At 32.4% G+C, this 20,806-nt stretch overlaps 1 protein-coding gene across 1 annotated transcript in view; it reads left to right on the top strand.

Moving 5' to 3' along the window:
- The window catches only part of LOC126735610 (runt-related transcription factor 3-like), a 179,478-nt gene extending 159,270 nt beyond the window's left edge, over positions 1-20,208 (top strand). Inside the window, exons 4-5 of the mRNA XM_050439672.1 lie at positions 12,551-12,733; positions 19,462-20,208. Of these exons, the coding sequence (XP_050295629.1) occupies positions 12,551-12,733; positions 19,462-20,126 (848 nt within the window). The 3' untranslated portion in view covers positions 20,127-20,208. The remainder of the gene's footprint in view (positions 1-12,550; positions 12,734-19,461) is intronic.
- The last annotated feature ends 598 nt before the right edge of the window (positions 20,209-20,806 follow it).

Genomic DNA, 20,806 nt, shown 5'->3' with positions numbered 1-20,806 from the left:
AAAGAGTGCTGATATTTTTTTGAAAGGAAATGCTATTTTATACTTAAATAATTTGTTTATTATTAATTATAATATTATAATTAATAATAAACAAATATAAAATAATAAAATAATTATAATATTATAATTTATTAGTGTAACCTAATATTTATTATGATTTAATAAGGTAAAAAAGAGGTAGAATTGTGTTAAAAAAGGATTATAAATTCTGGGAAATGTACAAAACCCAAATATAGTTCCGAAAAAATAGGTTATGAGGATTATGTACATAAAAAGTGATAAGTTGCCTGATTGGACAAATAAATACTTTGGTGGTCTATACTTCATTCTATTCCTTTTGGTAATTTGAAGTGATATCATCAGGCTATTAATTAAATTTACTTTGTGATTTTTTAATTTTTGAATTATGGATTCGCAAAAAGACAACATATTGCTAAATATTGGTTTCTATCTTCGAATGAACATCGCTTAGTTTTAAAAGTACAAAATTATTTTAAACAAGAAAAAAATAACATGGAACCATTGCCACCTCTGTTTTGGCAGTAAAGAAGCGGACATGTGAATCATGCCAGATCTCAGAAGCACTTTACATAAGATTTAAAATATGGACGAAGAAGAACTGGATAAACCAAATAAAAGAATCCGTCGGCATCCAAAAAGTCTGCACCTAACCCCAAACAATTAAGAGCGAAGGACAGAGAACTTTGCGACATTAGTTTAACTAGTTTGGCAAAAATTTTAAAGAACTTGGGATTTCGTTACAAAAAGACGAATAACCTGACAGTACTGTGTGAACTTTCACATGTAGTGACAAAAAGATGGAATTTTCTGAAAGAATATCTAAAAAATAAAAACTTGGAGGATCCCAAACAATTTGTGTTTCTAGACGAAACTAAGCCAAGGGGAACTCATCAAATTCATTATGGCAAGATGGTAGCATGCAATGCTATCCCAGCAGCAGTTCTAGTTGTGGAAAAAGGTACATTGTGCTACATGCAGGAAATGATGATACCACAGAAATATGGATGCCGATATTTTTTAACATTGGTTTGAAGAGGAAGTCCTCAAACGGTTAGAAAATCCTTCTATTATTATCTTGGACAACGCCTCCTACCATTCCAAAGTAGAAGATAAATTTCTCACTAACAGTGGGCAATTTGGGAAAGTTGGAAGAAAGAGGAAATAAAAACGTAGCTAGAGCAAAAAAATATTGCTTATGACGATATATTTTTAAAGGCTGATTTGCTGCAGAGATGTAAAACGTACAGGTATAATAAGAAGTACGTGATCTATGAGATGGCTCTTAAACATGGGCATAAAGTCCTGCGATTACCGCCTTACCACTGCCAATATAATCTAATGATAAGCACGCTTCCAAAACAACCGCTGAAGCCAGTGTCCTAAATTTATGGAAAGAATCCTTACATCAAATAAAGGAAGAAACAAAGTCTATAAATCACCCAGAAAAAATTGTAGCTAAAAACTATTAAATCGAGCAAGTAATACACGAGGTACGACCCCTAATTATACGCCCAGACGACTATTCAAGTAGTAATGAATCTAATTATTCCAACACTGACATATCTTCAAAATCCGACTAAACTTACTTTATTGTTATTTATTTATTTATTTATTTATTTATTTATTTATTTATTTATTTATTTACAGTCAAGGCTTTCTAACAGACAGGCACAGCTGTCCAATAATAAGAAAGCACGTTATATCACAAATACAAATTAGTAAACAAGTTCTATATAATAATAATTACAACTACAGAGAATTAATTCTTAAAATTACATCACAATCTAGAAAGAATTACTTATGTAGTTTAATCAGGAAGCCGTCTTAGGTGTCGTTTAAAGGCATCAAAGCTCAAAAAAAATAAGTCAATATTAGGATGGTTTAACTCCAAACTATTATACATACGGGTACATCTAATAATTGGAGAATTCGATAAGTAATTGCAAAAATACCTGGACACTACAAAAGTTTGTCTATTACGAAGGATGTAAGGATTGATGTTAAAATTGAGTTTTTCAAAATCAGATGAAGAATCAATAAAGTTGTTTACGGCCTTGTATATAAATATTAAATCAAAATTTCTTCTTCGGACCTCCAACGATTGCATATTATAAAATTTTAAATTATCATCATAACTAAAGAAATGCCGTCGTCTGTTAAACCTATAATTTAAAGTGTTAACAAATTTGCGCTGCACACTCTCTAGTCGGCCAATATAATTGGCGTACATTGGATTCCAAACTGTTGTTGCGTATTCCAGTACAGGTCTTACTATACTATTGAATAAAATTGTTAAGGAATTTATGTTGCTAAATCCTTTTATTGCTCGAAAAACAAATCCAAGATTTTTAAGAGCCTTTTGTACAATATTTTCAAGGTGCTTTTCAAACAAAAGCCTAGGATCCAATGTCACCCCAAGATCCTTAATATAATCCAAATATTTAAGCTTAACATTATTTAGGTAAAGATCACATTTAACTTGCAGAGGAACAGGCCTTTTAGAGAACAAAATACAATTACATTTATCCAAATTGACAAAAAGTCTATTCAAAGTACAGTAATTCATAAAATTAGATAAATCGTACTGTAAAGTAAAGTAATCAGCAGCCGAATTAATAGTTTTTGAGATTTTAAGATCATCTGCATATAAAGCATAGCTACTATGTGAAAAACATTGCTCTATATCATATAGGAAAATGATAAACAGCAGAGGACCCAAGTGTGACTCCTGAGGCACACCTGAAGTCACTGCTGTACTCTTTGATTTTTGGCCATTTACAACAACATACTGAGATCTTTCACTTAAGTAACTTTTAAAAATTTCAAACAAAGCCCCATGTACCCCGAAATTCTCAAGCCTTATTAAAAGAGTTGGGTGGTGGACCTTATCGAAAGCTTTAGAGAAATCGGTGTACACTGTACAAGTCTCAGAACCTCGCTCCATATTCTCAGATATGAGTTGAACGTAAGGCACAAGGTTAGTCAGTGCCGATCTTTTTTTAAAAAAGCCGTGTTGGTTTAAGTCAATCGATCCCCTAGCAATAAAAAATAATTGATCCAAAATAAGAGACTCAAACAGTTTCCCAAAATGGCTCAAGAGAGAAATCGGTCTATAGTTATTGATAGCGCTTTTATCTCCTGATTTAAAAATAGGCACAATTTGGGCCACTTTCCGAAGCTTAGGGTATTTACCAGTTGAAATACATTGATTATACAATAAATATAGATGCTCACAAAGATTAGGACATGATTCAGAAATATTGAGGGAAATCCGTCTGGCCCAGGACCCTTTTTAGGATTCATAGAGCATAATGCTTCTCTAATATGGTCTTCTCGAACATGATCAACAGTAAAACATTTTTTTGATTGGACAACATCAATTAATGATGGAGTATTAGATGGTTCAAAAACACTGCTAAAAAACTTTGAGAAAAGTTCACAAATGTCAGAGTTATTCGTAGCATATTGATCATTAAAGGTCATTTTTAACGGCAAATTTTTTGTATTCCTTTTATTATTAATAAACGACCAAAAGTACTTTGTGTCATGCTTAATATTTTACTCTATTTTAGTAATGTAAACTTTATAGTCTTTACTAATATTTAGTTTTACAGTTTTACGTAAATTTGAGAAAATATCGTAGTCAGACTGTAGCTTGTATTTTTTCCAGTCTCTGTGCACCTGCACTTTATTCTTTACTTAATTAATAGTGTGCTTAGAAAACCATAAAGGATATTGGCGCTTTTTAATTTTTATTTTTGATATTTCAGAATTCACAATATTACTCAGTTCTGCGTAGAAACATTCGATGTTGTTATCTACATCACGAGATAAAAATAAATCCTTCCACTGAAGAGAACGAATTTTCTCATTAATAACTGCATAATTTGCCCTAATGAAATTTACCTTTTGATAAGAATTACACACGACTTTTTTTTCATAATTTAACTTAATATTTACCTCCAAAGACATATGATGACTGTCCTCAGGCACTAATGGGTAATTACATTTAAGTACCTCGGTTATTAAAGAATTAGTACCTACAACTAAATCTAAAATTCTATTCCTTGAATTCAAAATATAATTAAATTGTTTTAAACCATTAAGGAAGTAAAAATCAGTAAAGCATTTGCTACATGGGTCAGTGGCGTTATCAGAAGTTAGTTTGTTATTACGCGACCAGGATAAATTAGGCAAGTTAAAATCACCTAGCAATAAAACTTTTCCATTAATTTTGTTACTTAGTACAGACTCTACTTTTGACATGAAATGTTTATAGTTATTTGAAGATGCGTGAGGGGGGACATAGACAGTACAAATTAACAATTTATTACCTCCATTAGAGACGACACTGACCCATATATCTTCAATTATATTATTGGTGTTACATAATCTTGGTATGAGTTCGGCACAATGAATATCGCGCACAGCTAGCATTACTCCGCCACCATCACTTTTTCCACTCACTAGAGCACTACGGTCCAATCTAAAAACATTGTAGCCAGGAGGAAATAACTCCGAGCTCAGCACATTAGGCTTCAGCCAGGATTCAGTTATTGATACACAGTCAAATTGAGCAGCACACATAGATTGGTAAAAATCTGTTGATTTTTGTTCTAAGTTCTCTGGTATTTTGGTAATAAATTAAAAATTCAGTGCATATAGACATTTAAATAGAGATTATACATAGGAGATAGACTAAAGTATTTAAACATAAGAAGAAAAGGGATTAAGTACTCAAAGACGACAAAACTTGTTCATTGGAGATATGAAAAGCCCTACTATTGTCCTCTTTTTTAATGAAGATCTTCAAATCCTTAATCCAGCAATATGTATAGTTTGACATTTTGCAAAACTCCCGAGCCCTTCTGTGCAGCTGCTTGAAGTATGGAGAGAGATGTTCGTTGACAAACAACCTAGTTATCTGCTCAAATCCCAAGTCAGAAGCCTTCAAACCACGGTTTCGACCTAACTTAACTGCACTTAAAAATTCGTTTCTCTTCGACACGGAGAAAAACTTTACTATGACGTTTTTAGGATAATTATTGCTGGTATCCGACCCCTTGTTAAAACGAGCAACTCTATGAGAAGCGGCTATATCATCATCATGAATTATGGTTCCAACAATGGAGCCTATTTACCATTGATACTATATTCTCATTCCTTTTTTCTGGGACGCCGCAGAGTTCAATATTATTTTTACGACTCTCTTGTTGTAGCACTTCGATTTCCGTTCTTAAGTGCAAAGACTCTTTACGAATTTCGGAAATTTCCTGCTGCATTTTATTTAACGTTTTAGATAATTTTTTTACGTTCTTCATTTGGCTGGTAAAGTCATCGATCTTTGCTTCAAAAAAAGTAAGCGATTCAGTAAATCCCGACTGAACGGATCTGAAGGCAGCCAAATCAGACATTACCGTATTAACCTTTTCAACAAGCTCCCGCAAAACTTTTGAGGTGTCCTGAGGTGTTTGTGTTATAGTTTTTATTGTTATAATTTTTTTATATTTATACTTTTGCTCCTCTTTTTATATTTTTTAACGTTTTTTTTTAATATAATAAAACTTTTTAGCTTATTTAGATCTTTTGTTTACTATTTTAGTAGAAAATAAAATATTAATACTTACACCCATAGAAATTAATACTAATACCCATCAAAATAAAAAAAAAATCTTATAACATTATAAATTAAAAAATTGTTTGAGAGCCGCTGGTTTCTTAAGCGGGAAACTTTTATTACTTATGTGTTAGGGTAAAGCGTGCCGACTATAGCTTGTTTTTAACATGTGCTTGAGCTCTCTAACAATAAAAAGTACGCAAATACGTCGCTGCTAAACAGATAAACAAAGTAATTGTAATTTAAAAGAAAAGCATATATGGTTAGGGCCAATCCTAAGCCTGAATAAAGTTTAAAGAGCATAAAAATAATAAAAAAATAATCACGACTGTGAAGTGGAATATAAAATAAAAAACTATTTCTATCCTGATAAATTATTTTTACTTACAAAAAAAATTAGTTATTCTTAGCCTAATTCCGGGACTTTGCTAAACTTCTAACGATAACATCAATAGTAGCCGTCAACATTACTACAGACATTTTGTACACTTCAGTACCTTTACTCTATTCAGGAAATGAGCCGCCAAAACATAACGAACCCCCACAGTCTTAACATTTCAAAGATATCGCCTTTAATACCCTGTTGGCATTATACGGTTCCGTTTTAAAGGGTTTAAATAATCGCCCTCGGACGCCGGCAAGGGCTTATCCTGCCCTTCGAAGATAAATGTCGTCCCGCGCCCTAATTAAATCTATAAAAGCCCAAAAAATCTTTTACGGCCTTGTTAACAAAAGAATAACGATTTTTCTGGGGTGATTAAGATGGTCTTAAAGTCTAAGATCCGTGAAAGCTTCAGTAATTCTTTTAAGATTTTTAATTTTATTTATTTTGATAAGATAAATTAAACAATTAATTAGGCAAAGAAGTTAATAAAACTAATTTTATTGATTGTGTTTATTTCTTGTTTATTGGTAAAATTTTGCCAGTAGTTCATTAAAGTCGCACATTATTCTAAACAATATCAGTTTCGCAGCTTCTTAAAGATAAAAGAATAACTTCATTCGGTAATAATAGGGATAATATTTACTCATCTTCTCTTGAAATGAGTACTCGTGGCGACATCTAAGAGTTGTGGTTAGAAACATAAATTACGGCTACTGGATCTGAAAAGGTAAACCTTTCAAACGAATAATAATGTGTCCCGTTTTCGCTTTGCTTTCATACCGTGGCGCTATCTAACAATTATGCTTCAAAATATGAATTAAGGTACCTGCGGCGGCAAAGGTAAATTATTCATACATATATGCTAACAAAACTAAACTAATGGTGCAACACATGCGTACAAGAAGTATAGTCTATAAAGTTTTTAAAATTTTATATTCGTATTCTTCGCCGAGTATATTTAATTAACTTTTCAAAGAGCTCTAAGACAATGTTTATTAATAATATGAATATCTCCTCACTTTTCTGTACCGCATAGAAAATCTTACACAAGCATCCTTACTATAAAAACCCCTGACCCGCCAGGCTCGCCACCGTTTTGCCCCAAGTCGGCCGCCAATACCGTTGCGGCTCTCCCCACTCCTAACCAAAGTGAGGCATCTTAGGGAAACCGTCGGACAACGTAGTGCAACCGGACTTTCGAGCGAGCGAAGAAAAAAGGGTCAATATGAGCAGACTAGCCGGGTTAAAGCTTTAGGAAATTTAATTATTTTTCGCTGCGTATCTGTTTTCGTAGAAAGTATTTTTATGTTCGTCGTAATTAAATAATGGACATATTTCAAATAGGGTTTAATTAAATAGGTTGGTATTTTTTAAAAAGAAGAGATTTCGCCTTCTCTTTCGAACATAATCTGATTAGGATTGTTTAGGTGTCTTAGACAGATTTTTGATGAAGCGGTCTAGGGAATCCTAAGATATATTTTTGAAAGTATATTTTATATATATAATTTTGGAAAGTTTTATTAACGTTGTTTGCCTACTGTATCCTTAGTAACATTATACCAAACAGCCAATGTGGATTTAGACAAAAATTTAGCACCGCAGTTGCTTTTGTAGATACTGTAATGGTATTACTGGCGCTTACTAATTTTATTTAATCCCCTCTCAATCTTCTGGGTTATTCATAAAGTTTGTAGTTGGTTACTCAACCATTATCTCGGGCGCTACCCTCAAGTTTAATGTGAATGAGGGACCACGGTTGATGGAGTAGCCTTTAAACAGTGAAAAAAGTAATCCAGGTCTTCTGTGTGAGTGAAACAATAGGCAACATTGTCACAAAATCACATTTATTCATCCCCAAACCTATCATGTCATCTCCTTGCTAACACTTCTCAATAAACCTTACATACGGCCCAATGCAATGCGGTATGGTGCGGGAAGAGGAGGGATGTAATGAAGAGAACCCATATCGGTAAGCAATATCTAAAAGCGGTACAGTTAATTATGGCAGTGAGCAAACGGTCAGATACAGCCCAGAGAAAATAACGCATAAAACGGCCGGTATTAATTGGAATGGTAAGCGGTAAGTCACCCACAGGATATGTAAGCGGTCTAATATATGAAAAATGTATGCGGTCGCTCGTAAACTTGGCCAGCTTTGTTTTAAATGTCGGTAGACGCGGTCTTAATTATGTAGGTAGAAGATAGCAATGTTGTCAGTCACTATTAATTAGGGATAATGAGCTTTCATAATAATGACCTCGGTCGGTTATTGCTCGCGCTTCGGTCGGTCTTCTCGGTCGGACTGTTCTCAGCGGACTGCCTACTGCGGTACTATGAAACTGACATTTATTTAAAAAATATTTTTACAGGTTAATTTAAAAGATTTATGCCTATTTGCCTAACTAGAGTATTTCTTAAAATTAAGAAAATGGCTACTTTATGCAAAGTGCAGGTGGCCTTTGCGTGGAGTGTGGTGGATTTTTTCAGGCTCCCACGGGGTGTAAGCTCTGCAGCAGTATTTGAAACTGCTGCTACATTGAGGTGAAGAATGCTTGTAGCATGGCTTTCGGGTCTGTACCTAGTGGAGGGGAGATGGCAGCTGCGGCTGGTTTTGGTGGTGTGGCGAGGCGACTGTTGTCCTGCGTGCCCCAGGTAAACGGGCGATCCCGTCTGGTGGCATTTGCCTTCAGGATCTGTTTCGGATTTCTGGGGCATCCCAGGTAGTTGGCAGTATGAGCGCCTTCACAGTTGGCACATGTGGCCGGCTGGTCGCGTAGTTTGGTGCACTGCCTACTGCGGGTCAGTGCATCGCGTTATATAGAGAACGGACATGCGCGGTACTCAGTAAACGCGGTAACAGTAGTGGTGGTACGGACACAAACGGTGCTGAGGTATTAAATGCGATGATAAATTAGTAATTTAGTAAAGTTTTATAAATTAATAATTTAGTAAAGTAATTAATTAATAATTAACGCGGTCGCGCGTTTATTAACAAAATAGAAACTTTCTTTACTTTACTGAGCAAAGCTTAATTGTCAATAAGAATCTTGAAAATAATAATTTAAGTTGGGAAACGAACCAATTAATTCTATAGATAAATAAGAGAATTACAGAAAATTCAGTAACTTCGTCAGAATAGTTTTAGATTTCTCTAAAAGCATTTGATAAAAATAGTCATCAGCTTCTTTTACCTATCTTAAAGTTTTATGGTTTTGGTTTAAATTCATGTGCTCCTATTGAATCTTATCTAGTTGATAGGTTTCAGTTGGTCAGCTCTGATAACAAATGCTTTAAACTGGTCAGGATTTTTCGGATTCTGCTGGGCCTAGTATCGGCAATTCTATTTATTAATATGTCCGTTAATGTAAAATGCAAATCTTTGCGAATAATGCGATGAATATTGACTTATGCAAAGTTAGAAATGCTCCACACAGTCTTAATGATTGCCAGGAATCTTCATTAACGGATTGGCTCAGATGTTTAATATTTTCGTTAGATATTGCTGACCTTAGACGTCCAGGTGGTTTACTAATAGTCATATTTCCAGTGCTCTCGAACTTTTTTTATCAATATTTAAATAAATTTTTGCGTGGGATCTTTCATTCTTGCTATGTTATAATGATTTCTGTACAAACGACGTACACAAGAATCATTTTTTTTTTTAAACTTACGAATACAAAGAACACGTTGCAATCCGGTAAAACGCTCCAATGCAACTAAATTTTAACAATATTGTCAAACGCTTGTGAACTGTCTCATTTCTTCGGAACATGCGTTTTCCGCCAGATCACTGATCTAAAAACGAAAATATTTCTGAGAAAACCTATGCAATATATATTTAATTTGTTACTTCATATGCAACTTGAACAGGGTTGAGAATTGTAAAACTAAATTTGTATTTAGAATTATTCGATTGCTACAACTATTTATAAACTATCCTAGCATTTTCGTTAAAAATGTCTATATTTACCTAATGACTTGGTAGATAAAATACAGAGTAAGAACACAAAAAATATGTAATTGTGTGGATTACCATGTTTTTCGCTCTCTACCAGGGTATTTTTTTATTTTTCTTATTAAGTTAACAAGTGATGTAACGAAGGTTTTTACGTAAATAAAACTAAATTGTTTCACTAACCGTTTGCTTGTACAACAATTTATTACCTGAAAGTCACTTTAGGTACTTTCAACTGAAGCTTCTTGTTCTTCTTTCTTTTTTGGAAGCATTCTTCAGTCCACTTTATAAGCTTTATTCTATTCTGTTTGAGCTTTCCTGCTTCTAATGTAGTCTTGCTGTTAGTTTAATAGCATATATTTACCGCATTGGTGGTATGTTCTAGGCCTCTTGAAAGCATAAAGTCGCCAGGTTAAAATTCTTTTACGCCATTTATTAGCGCTATCTCTTACCACATGTCCAGCACTACTTTCACTTCAATAGAATACATATAACATATGATTTTCTTTTGTTCTTTAACATTATTTTTTTGTTTTTCAGTAAATAACTCAGTTTGCCGATCGCCGCTCAGGATTGCTTTATTCTTCTTTGTGTCCTTACTATTTGATTTTCTCTTCCAAGTACAATTTTTTGACCTAGATATTTCTGGCTTCCCGCCTGAGTTATGCGTTTTTCGATAAGCATTATTTTCATTTTACTGATGTTCATCCTGAGACCAATTTTTAAATACTCTTTATTTAATTTATTTACCATGTTTTCAAGTGCTGTAAGATATTTACCATTATGATTATATCATCTGGATAACGTAGGTGGCTTAAGTTTTGACCACTCATTATAATGCCGTATTCTAAACAATCCAGTTTCTTAAATACGTCTTCCAAACCCAATGTGAACAGTTTGGCTGTTAGAGAGCCTCTCTATCTAACTTCTTTTGTCCGTGGGACCTGACTGGTTCTCCTTCTTAAGTAGTATGTTGCTTTGTTGGTAGTCTTTTCTATTAGTTGTTCTCTGTGAACGGCTCAATGTTCAACCATGTCAAAATGCTTTTTTATAGTCTATCAAGGCCAAATTTAAAGGTAAGTGGTTCATCGCACTTCTCACTTAAGATTTGTATAATAAGCAAGTGATCCGCAGCTGCGTAACCCTTCCTAAAATCTGCCTATTCTATTGACTGATACTCATCCAATTTTAGCCGTGTAGTAATTAATCTTGTTAGTAATTTGAACAGGTGCAATTGTAGAGTTATAGGACTGTAGTTCATTAGTTAAGTCAATTTTTTATTCTCGTTTATCGTTAATCACTCTATTTATGAAGACGTATAATTTTAGCATTCCGCCAGGTATGCGGTATTTTAGCTTGTTGGAGACATTCAGTCATTAAGATTGTTATTAGTTTTATTAGATTATCTGTGCAACTGAAGCTAAGTATAGGGTAATTTTTTAATCATTTTTCGACTTTAAACACGCATTTGCCTAAATTGTTTGAGAGCCGCCTTATTTTTTGAATAAACATATACATACTATGAAATTCATATGATATAAAACAAGAATAAAAGAACACCAATGTGAGCTTTAAATTCACGTAAATGCTACATTTTTAATCATAACCTTAATGATTTAGTTTTTAATTTTGATAAATTTTCTTCCAACCAAATAAATCTTATCTAATCCGCGACGCAAAATGCAATCAAACCTAAGATTATCTGCAATAATTAGTTCAGTTATTCCTGTTCCTAAAAACTTATTATTAATTAAATAATTAATATATAAAGAGGGTAATAATAATTAGCACAACCTTAATAATGTATCACTGTCTAATATATTTTTTGCTACTCTGTTAGCTTAGGAAACCTATAAACTACAAATACCTTATTACACCCTATACCAAGATCCCCGTATTTTAATATTTTTAGGCTGAAGAAATTACTGGGTTCCCTATTTTGTATCTAACTAAATTGATAGATCCTATTACTTGATTCTTTGGATTCCGATGAATACATAACATGGAATATCATCTTCAATTTTCTAAGACATCTTTACAGTTATCTTATTATTGGCCGGTTGTAATGGAACCGCTTTGCATTTGCTTGGTTTTTACCAAGTTAAATTTAATGACGCTACCTCTATGGATATTAACATTTATGTAGATGTGGCTTAACGAACTGTACTTGGTCGCCTGCTTTACGTAAATTATGTATAAATTCCGATAGCAGGCAAATTTACATTGCTAGTAGACGTCAGAATATCTATTTTGATAATTCATATATTGCTAAAATTAAAGACTGATGTAATGCAATTTTGACAGTTGCTGCTTTAAGCTTCAGGACAATGCCTTTAACTTATAGGGTACTACTAGATATTCATTTGGGAAGTGAAATTGTGACTACTCGTATATTATTTGCTACTTCGCTACCTATAATAAGTTACTGGGTCTATAAACAGACAGATTAATGTACGTAAAATACGTTTTTTCCAGAAAACAATATCTTTAAAGAGCTCTTATTTTTAAATAAATTATATAGGTGTTGCCTAAGAAAGATTTATTTACTATATATTTTTTTTTTTATTTTTAGGGATAGCCCACCACTTAGCGGGTCTACCAGGTCACCCACATGAGTGGCCCTTTTTAGGCGGAAGGCATGGATATCCTCACGGACCACTTATATCTCATCACCACCATCCACAGTCTCACTTTTCTCCTCACATGTTTGCTGCACTGGACCGTCCCCTCGATACATCTCCTAGAATAGAAAGAGGTAAGCAAATAGCATAAAACATAACAGCCTTTCTAATCATGTTTTTGTTCAACAATTCGTTTATTTAAATTAAATTAAAGTTTTTTTTGTGTTACCGATATTCTTTTTATACTTAGTGAAGCTAAGTTGCAGAAATATAATGGCGCTAAACCCCAATCATATGCATTTTTTTTCTCAATTTTAGATAGAAATAAATAATACTTTAACACATACAAACACTAACATGATTTCCAAATAAGGTAAATAAACTTTTGTAGTTGTACTGATCAATCAATCAGTTAAAAGTTTTTTTTTACTAATTTCTATTATCCTATTTCTCATCTGTATCTATATCAATCTATAGGTGTCTATCAGTATCTACGACAAAAAATATGACTACAAGTAATATTGTGATTTATAAGAGAAACCTAAAATTATTCTAGTTTGTTTTTAGAAGGAAAAAATAGAATTATACTTAAAAATCAAAATTAAACTCAATTTTTCTGTATTCCTTTACGCTTTTGATAGTATTGATAAGTATAATTTTTTATTTTCTTTCTACTAAACAAGTCCTAAATATATCCAATAGGTTAACTTTAATATACTTCAACTTTATTGTAATTTTACAGTGAATAAATAAATCTTGGCACCAAAGGATAAGTGCATATTGGGCGTCTAGCTCTATGATTTAAGTATGTAATATCCCATAGAAGAAATCTTTTATTAGTTACAGCTCCAGCCTTTATGAATTTCTATAAGCTTTGCATCACCTTATATAATCATTTTATGAACATCAGGTGATTTTCATTGTGTTTTATTGCTAGTTTCTTTGTTGTAATTGCAAATTTTTTCCCTCAATAGACTAGTGCAGATAAATGCTTCGGTCTAAAACTGTGAATTTTAAGGACGTTTTTAATTTATTGCTGATTTTTTGATAACTTTATTCATTTTTGCTTGAGACTTCTCTATGTAATATTTGCTCAATTCAATTTTTTGCCCTGCTTTTATCTCATTTTGGTGATTTTAATAAATTTGCAGTTATTATAAATTTTTTGATCTCATATTTGCTTAAGACTAGTTTAGATGTGTTTAATTCTATTCCAATAAACAGGATTTAAAGGATTTTATAAGACGCACTTTTTTCCTTTTCTCATTATATATCTATAGTCATTCCGAGTTCAAAGAAATAGCAAACAGATTATTTAAAGGCCCTTAATTATGCAACTTTTTTCCCACTTTGTCTTCCCTGTATGTTTATCGTCTTCCAATATCCCCATGTACATAATTTTAAACTAGACACCCTGTTTAGTATTACACTTCTTGTCCGCTTTTAATTTGGTCTGGCATCGTATTTAAGTAATTTTCAATCAAAATTTAAAGCTCCACAAAGAGATAAAATTTACTTGAAAATAAATCGTAAGATAAAACGTAAATAAACAAACAAAACTAGGCAAACACACAGTAGTATTTCCAACAGAATTGATATAACGGGTCTTATAAATTACTGTCCCCAAACTTTAACAATAAATTGTGCATTAGAATAAGTGCCTTAATTTTCTTTATAAATATATATTTTCCAATGCTTCGTTTTTGAAATAGAGGGTGTAAGTGTTTTAAGAAAAAATTTTTTTTCGTCATAACTTTTTTATTACTTAAGGTACTGTAATGAAATTTGGTACACGGCTTTGGAGTAACAAAAGGATTTTTTTCTTAAATTTGATGGTGTACGTACGGGATTTTAAATTGAATATTCTTGAACAAAAATTCTATGGCACTGCTTTTTCTAGAAACAAAAATTTTATTTAAGGTCGCTATTCAGTTTGGGGTACATTTAATATTTTTGCTTTCTTTTAACGATTAAAAAATCAAAAACTTTCTATTATTGTTAATTTCAGTAGTAATTCTCTACTGTCGAATCTTAGCAAGCCATTATTGCATTTTGTGACAACTGAACGGTTGGTAGGTTCATTCATACCTTTAGAGTATGGCAGATAAGCTTTTAATGTTAATAGACTTTAGGTACATTTACAATTTAAGGTGAGTTACTTATTTTATTGAGTATTACGTTACTTATAGCAAAAATCAATTTATAAATTACTATCTTACAGGCTCAAAAATTGAAATGAAGAAGAAAATAGACTTATTCAGGTATTTATATATTCAAAAAACTTTACAAACACTATATATTCAAAAAACTTTACAAACACTATATATCGGGTAATAGAAATTACATGTAAAGCCTATAATAGGAGAAAAAAAAACAAACAAAAAACATATTAAAATAATTTCACAACAATAACACTAAACCTCAGAGAAAAAAAAAGATAAGATGAAAAAAGTAAAACATGAGTCCTAAACTATGTCCCGATGCTCAAGCAACCTTCTAATTTCCTTAACCCTGATGTTAAATATATTTACATCTTCAAAGACATTTAAGACATTGTTACAAATCCTTAACATATTATTGATTGGAGATGTAGTATTAAAATCTTTATTAGTTATTTTTAATCTAGTCTTTGGTATCTTAAAAGAAATGTATTCAATTAGATCACAGCTCAATTATTTACAATGAAATATATAAAATAAAAATGACTGCCTGATTCTGCCTTCTGGTACAGAGCATCTGGAAGTCAAACGTTTTTAACATTGCCCTGTATGACACTATATATGGGTATTCTTTGTTTTTTCTGACTAGAAATATTAAAAATTTTTTCTGTACCTTCTCAATCATGTCTGAATGTGATGATGCTTCAGGTGACCACATAGTAGAGGCATACTCCATTATGTGGCCTAACAAGGGCATTATAAAGTCTAATGATAGGGCTGACTTTAAAATTTATACTTTTTCTTGTTACAAAACCCAAAGAACGGTAAGCCTTATTAATTATTTCACTATATTCATAATTAAATTTCATATTGGCCTGAAAAGTTACTCCCAAATCTCTAATAAAGTTTTTTCCAAGAATTTTGGTACTATCAATATAGTAGTCTTCAAGAAAATAGTTAACTTTACGAGTGAAATTGACCACAGCACATTTTTGAACAATAAGGGACATCTTATTAATCTTGAACCAACCAACCACAGAACATAGGTTATTTTTTAATTGTACAGCATCTTCCTTGACAGTAATAGTTTTGAATAGTTTAAAATCATCACCATACATCAGACTTACAGATGAGGAACAAAAAGGATGACCAAGGTACGGACCAAGCTTGCTACCCTGGGGAACATCTGAGGTTGACATATATTGATCTGATAGACAATTACCAATCTTAACCACGTTATTTCTCCTACATAAATAAGATTTCATGAAATTACAAGCTTTTTTAGAAAAACGAAAGCCAAACTAATTTATTTAAAGGCACACAGTGATTTACCTTGTCGAATGCCTTATCGCAGTCGGTGTATAGCACATCTTACTGCTCCTTAGACTCAATTGCCTTAGAGATTTGTTCTGAGAGGGTACACAGATTTGTCACCGTGGATTTATCATTAACAAAACCATGCTGACACTTGTAAATTTTATGTTTAACATGTTCATATAAATTATCATAGAGAATATTTTCAAAAATTTTAGATAAACAATTTAAGAGATGAATAGGCCTATAATTTGATATATCATTTTTCTTGTCTTTTTTACGAATTGGTGAGATCATTGATAAATTTAAAATATCTGGAAAGGATTCCTGTTCAATTGACATGTTGAAAAGATACACTAGGGGTTTTGTTAAAAGCTCAGCACAACCTTTATAGATATAAGAAGAAATTTTATCTGGACCAGTAGATTTTTTAGGTTTAAGTTTCTTAATAGCATTTATTGCATCACTCTCATAAATTTTTTTGAAAACAAAAGTGTCCCATTCTTTATTAATTAATATGTGATGATCGGAACAGCCAGCTGTGCTATACACAGACTCAAAATATTGGGCAAAAGCATTTGCAATATCAGGGGGTTTATTGAAATTGACATTATTTAAGGTCATGGCCACTGGTATACCTGCACTCCTAGCTTTAGATTTAGAGAAAGCCCAAAATGCGCTTGGATCAGCAGCTAAATTTTTTTCAATTGAAGTTTTGTACAAATTATATTCATATTTTGTTTGATTTTTTATTTCAGCTCTAAGGTGCTGATATTCAACGCATTCTGGGCTGACTTTAATTTTATGTTTTAAATGTTTTAAATCAAGAGAGAACCATATTGGAAATTTCCCTGCAGTGTTGGATTTTATATTTGTTTTTGGAATTGAAATGCTCAGAAATTGGTAAATTAGTCTATAAAATGTATCAAACCCCATATAAACATCATAGCATTTAAACACCATAGACCAGTCGCAATCAGAAAGTGATCTATAAAGGGTAAAGAAGTTACCTTTTGCATAGTTGTATGTATAAGTCTTCTTATTAGTTGTTTTATTTTGTACAATCCTCAGATTAAATTGTAAGTTAAGAGAAGGGTGGTAAGCATCTTCGTGCTAATAAAGGGTCACTTGTTCTCGATACTGTGCATTTTTCCATATTAGTTAGTGAAAGATTTAAAGATCTGTTCATACAATTAGGAATATTATTTACTTGGCATAGATTATACATATTATTAAATTGCTGCATCAGGACATTTTTATCACAATCTGTATACAATTTTTACTTTTCTGTATACAATTACAACAATACAATTACAATTATTAAAATAAGGCAAACTAAAATCTCCTAGCAATATCACATTTATGTTTTCTAAGAGTAAAATTTCCTCCAAAAGGTTAAAATTTTTTTCATACATTAAAACGGTGGAATTTGGTATAAAATAAACAACAGATATATTTTTAACACTTACTTTAAGTATTAGACAGTCACTATAACAGTCGGCATTTACAATTTCCTAAGGCAGTTCCTTCTTGACTGCAATAAGGACTCCTCCTCCCCTTTGGCCAATTCTGTCCTTACGGAGCACTGTATATCTCTCATCTAGGAGCTCTGAGTTAAATATGTTCTCATTTAACCATGTCTCGCTAAATGCAATTACATCATAACATTCCGATAAAGTTGCTGTATATAATGCATTTGTTTTGGTTCTTAATCCGCGTACATTCTGATAGTAGATTATCAACTGCCTTGATGTAGTTAGGTTACTTAGAGAGGGTCCTCCTATTGTTCTGGTGGCACCCTCCTCTTGGTGAAAAACCGAGATATGACAGCTCCGTTGGGCCAAACTTCTTTGTTCTAGGCTTTCCAAATGGTCTCTTGATTGATAGTCACCTTAAAAGAGGCATTGATTCACAAGATACTTCAGGAAAGTTGGGTAATAGGTCCTTCTTCAGGTCTTCTGGCTTGCTATGTGGTGCTAGTCTAGTTACATTGAGAGATGTGAATTTGGTGATCGCTTGAACATTTGCTGCTTCCGTCCCTCGCCCTACAACAAATCCTCTACGACGGTTATTTCTGGGCCCTGCAGTAAACCAATTACTTTTTTTGGGCGTCTCTGCAAGCTGCTGAATGTTCTGCATATATTTTTCCTGCTGGACCTGCATCACAGCTGCATTGACTTCCTGGGCTGAAATAACTATATTACCACGAGAAGTATTTTCCAATAATGGGTTATTTTTTTGTTTAATTATCCCAGCAGACTGATTTGGGACATTTTTAGAAGGTTTTGTTTTTGTTGACGTCGGTGGAAATTTAGGGTTAGGAGTAGCTGCATTTTGCTGCTGCGCTCTCTCCGCGTATGTTAGAACAGATGATACCGAACTGTTGCCGATTTTTGGTGGGCTACTTTTGTTCCTTGATAAAATTTTAATCTTTTCTTCAAGCAATTGAATATTTTTGTAAAGAAGATCTTATTATTTAAAAGAAATATAAACTCAAATCTATAATGATATCGTCCGATATACTTAATTTAATTTAAGTTCAATGAGTTTTAAATACAATGATTTACTTGGGGTAAAATAGATTTTTTATATACCTAGGAGCTGAGGTTTAATCTATTAATCTCTGGGCTCGTTTCTTCTTTTTAATGTCCTACCTAACTTTGTTAAGAATGTTAAAATTAAAAAACGATAAAAACAACGAGAAGACCTACTTTAAAAAAAAAATAATTTGAACCAACGTTTCGGTAGTTATATCTACTACCGTTATCAAGGTTATTAAAGTTAAATTAAATTAAATTAAAAATATCAACAAAATATACTTATCTTTCAAATTTCCTGCTATATAATATTTTCTTCAAAATTCCTTCCTTATTCGACAATACTTTAAATACTTTTTAATATAATATCACGATTTATTCATAGTTTGACAAACTGTTTTGTTCATTATAAATTCGTCACAACAATACAGATTTTACTTACAATTTAAGGTGCCTGGACAATTTAGAACCCAACAATTTTCCAAAAAAAAATGTTTGTAGAGGTACGGTCTATAGAATATTTTAAAAGAATAAAATGTTTTACATAGGGTCAATTTGAAAATATTTCAATGCGAAAACTCTCCAGTATGTCAATTGTCAGAAGGATATTCGACAGTGTTGTTATAATTGACAAAAGTCGAAAAGGTTTGCTATACTTGATAAATTTTAGATTAAAGTTAACAAATATTTAAACAATTACTCTATTTTATAACGCAATAATTGCTTATATCAAAGATTATTTAGTAACAAATATGCCTTAACTCCATTTTTTCCATATTAAGAAAAAGTGTTATATCAAAAACTTTTTTTTATAAAATTCAAATTTTAATAAAATAAATTTTGATATTCCAGAGGCATCATCTGCATCACTAGGACCTATATCAATCAACTGTAACTCTGCACATAGCACCACATCACCGAAAACTTCTCCAACACCTGTCGGACTGCTAACGACGGCAGACAGCTCTAAATCGGCCAATGAAGATGACATATCAGTTACCGCATCACCAACCCCTAGTCCACGACCTCCGGCAGCATTTACGGGAATACTTTCCACCACTGGTTCATCTCAGAATAGCCAGCAGCAGATGTTTAATAGCGCTTTGGCAGCAAGTTTGTTTTTAAATGCTCCCTTACTACCACCTCCCAGTCAATGGTTATACGGGCAATTCTACCAAAATGAGTGGAATTGGATGAACAGCCTTAGGCATCCTGGGTTGGTGTCTTCAATATTGTCCCCACCTGATGATAGTATGTCTCAAAACCCTGATAGTTCCAGTGATAAAGTTGATGTAACTGAGTTAGACGAGGATAGGGATAAGGATGAAGAGTCTAGTATAGTTGATAAGGACTCAACAAAGTCTGTTGAAGGTGTGAATCTAAGTGTTAAAGTAAGAAAGGCAGCGGTAACTTTAATAAGGCAACGAGACGAAGTAGGCGTGAGCAATAATAAAGACTTAAGTAAGAGTGGACGAAGTGAAGTAGTTAGAAATTCAGATGTATGGCGACCATATTAAAACATTCCTAAATAAATATCCTAATACTTTGAAAATATCACACAATTTTCTATGTTTTTTGTTGGTATATTTATAAGTTAAATAATAATATTTTATTATTAATGTCTATATACTGAAACTTGGTTTCGTTTTGTAAATATATAAATAGATTGATTAGAGGTTTTACGTGTTTTATTTAATCCTTTACTATTATCTTTTTAGCGTTTTTTGTCTACTTTAAGATTTTTAAAAATATCCGGATAGACTTCAGGAGACAATAAAACCTTAAAAAAAAATAAAACCTTCCTGTAAACACATGTCCAAAATTCTTTGTTTCTCAAAAATAGGCTGTTAAAATCTGCAATATTGTAATTGCCTGATCAAGGCTCATCTCTTACGATAATGTCTTGAATTTTCAAAATTAATGGAAATTAATTTCATTGTTGGGCGGACAGGCCATGGGCCTTGATTAAGAAATGAAAAATTAACAACATGTTGTAGCTAATACGCGGAAATACGATGATATGTTGATACCGAATGTTAAGCAAAACATCTTTTAAAACTGATCTTATTCATTTTAACAATAAAAATTCTCGTAAATCTGCCTAGATAATGACTTCTCTATAAAAAATAACGGATTAAAATCTTCGCCGAATATTCCCATACATTAACATTAAATGTTCGTTAGGGTCGTAAACACT

The sequence above is a fragment of the Anthonomus grandis genome, chromosome 4, assembly GCF_022605725.1.
Source record: "Anthonomus grandis grandis chromosome 4, icAntGran1.3, whole genome shotgun sequence".
Taxonomy (NCBI): Eukaryota; Metazoa; Arthropoda; class Insecta; order Coleoptera; family Curculionidae; genus Anthonomus; species Anthonomus grandis.
Note: the sequence above shows the minus strand (reverse complement) of the source record. Positions and strands in the feature narration are given on the sequence as shown.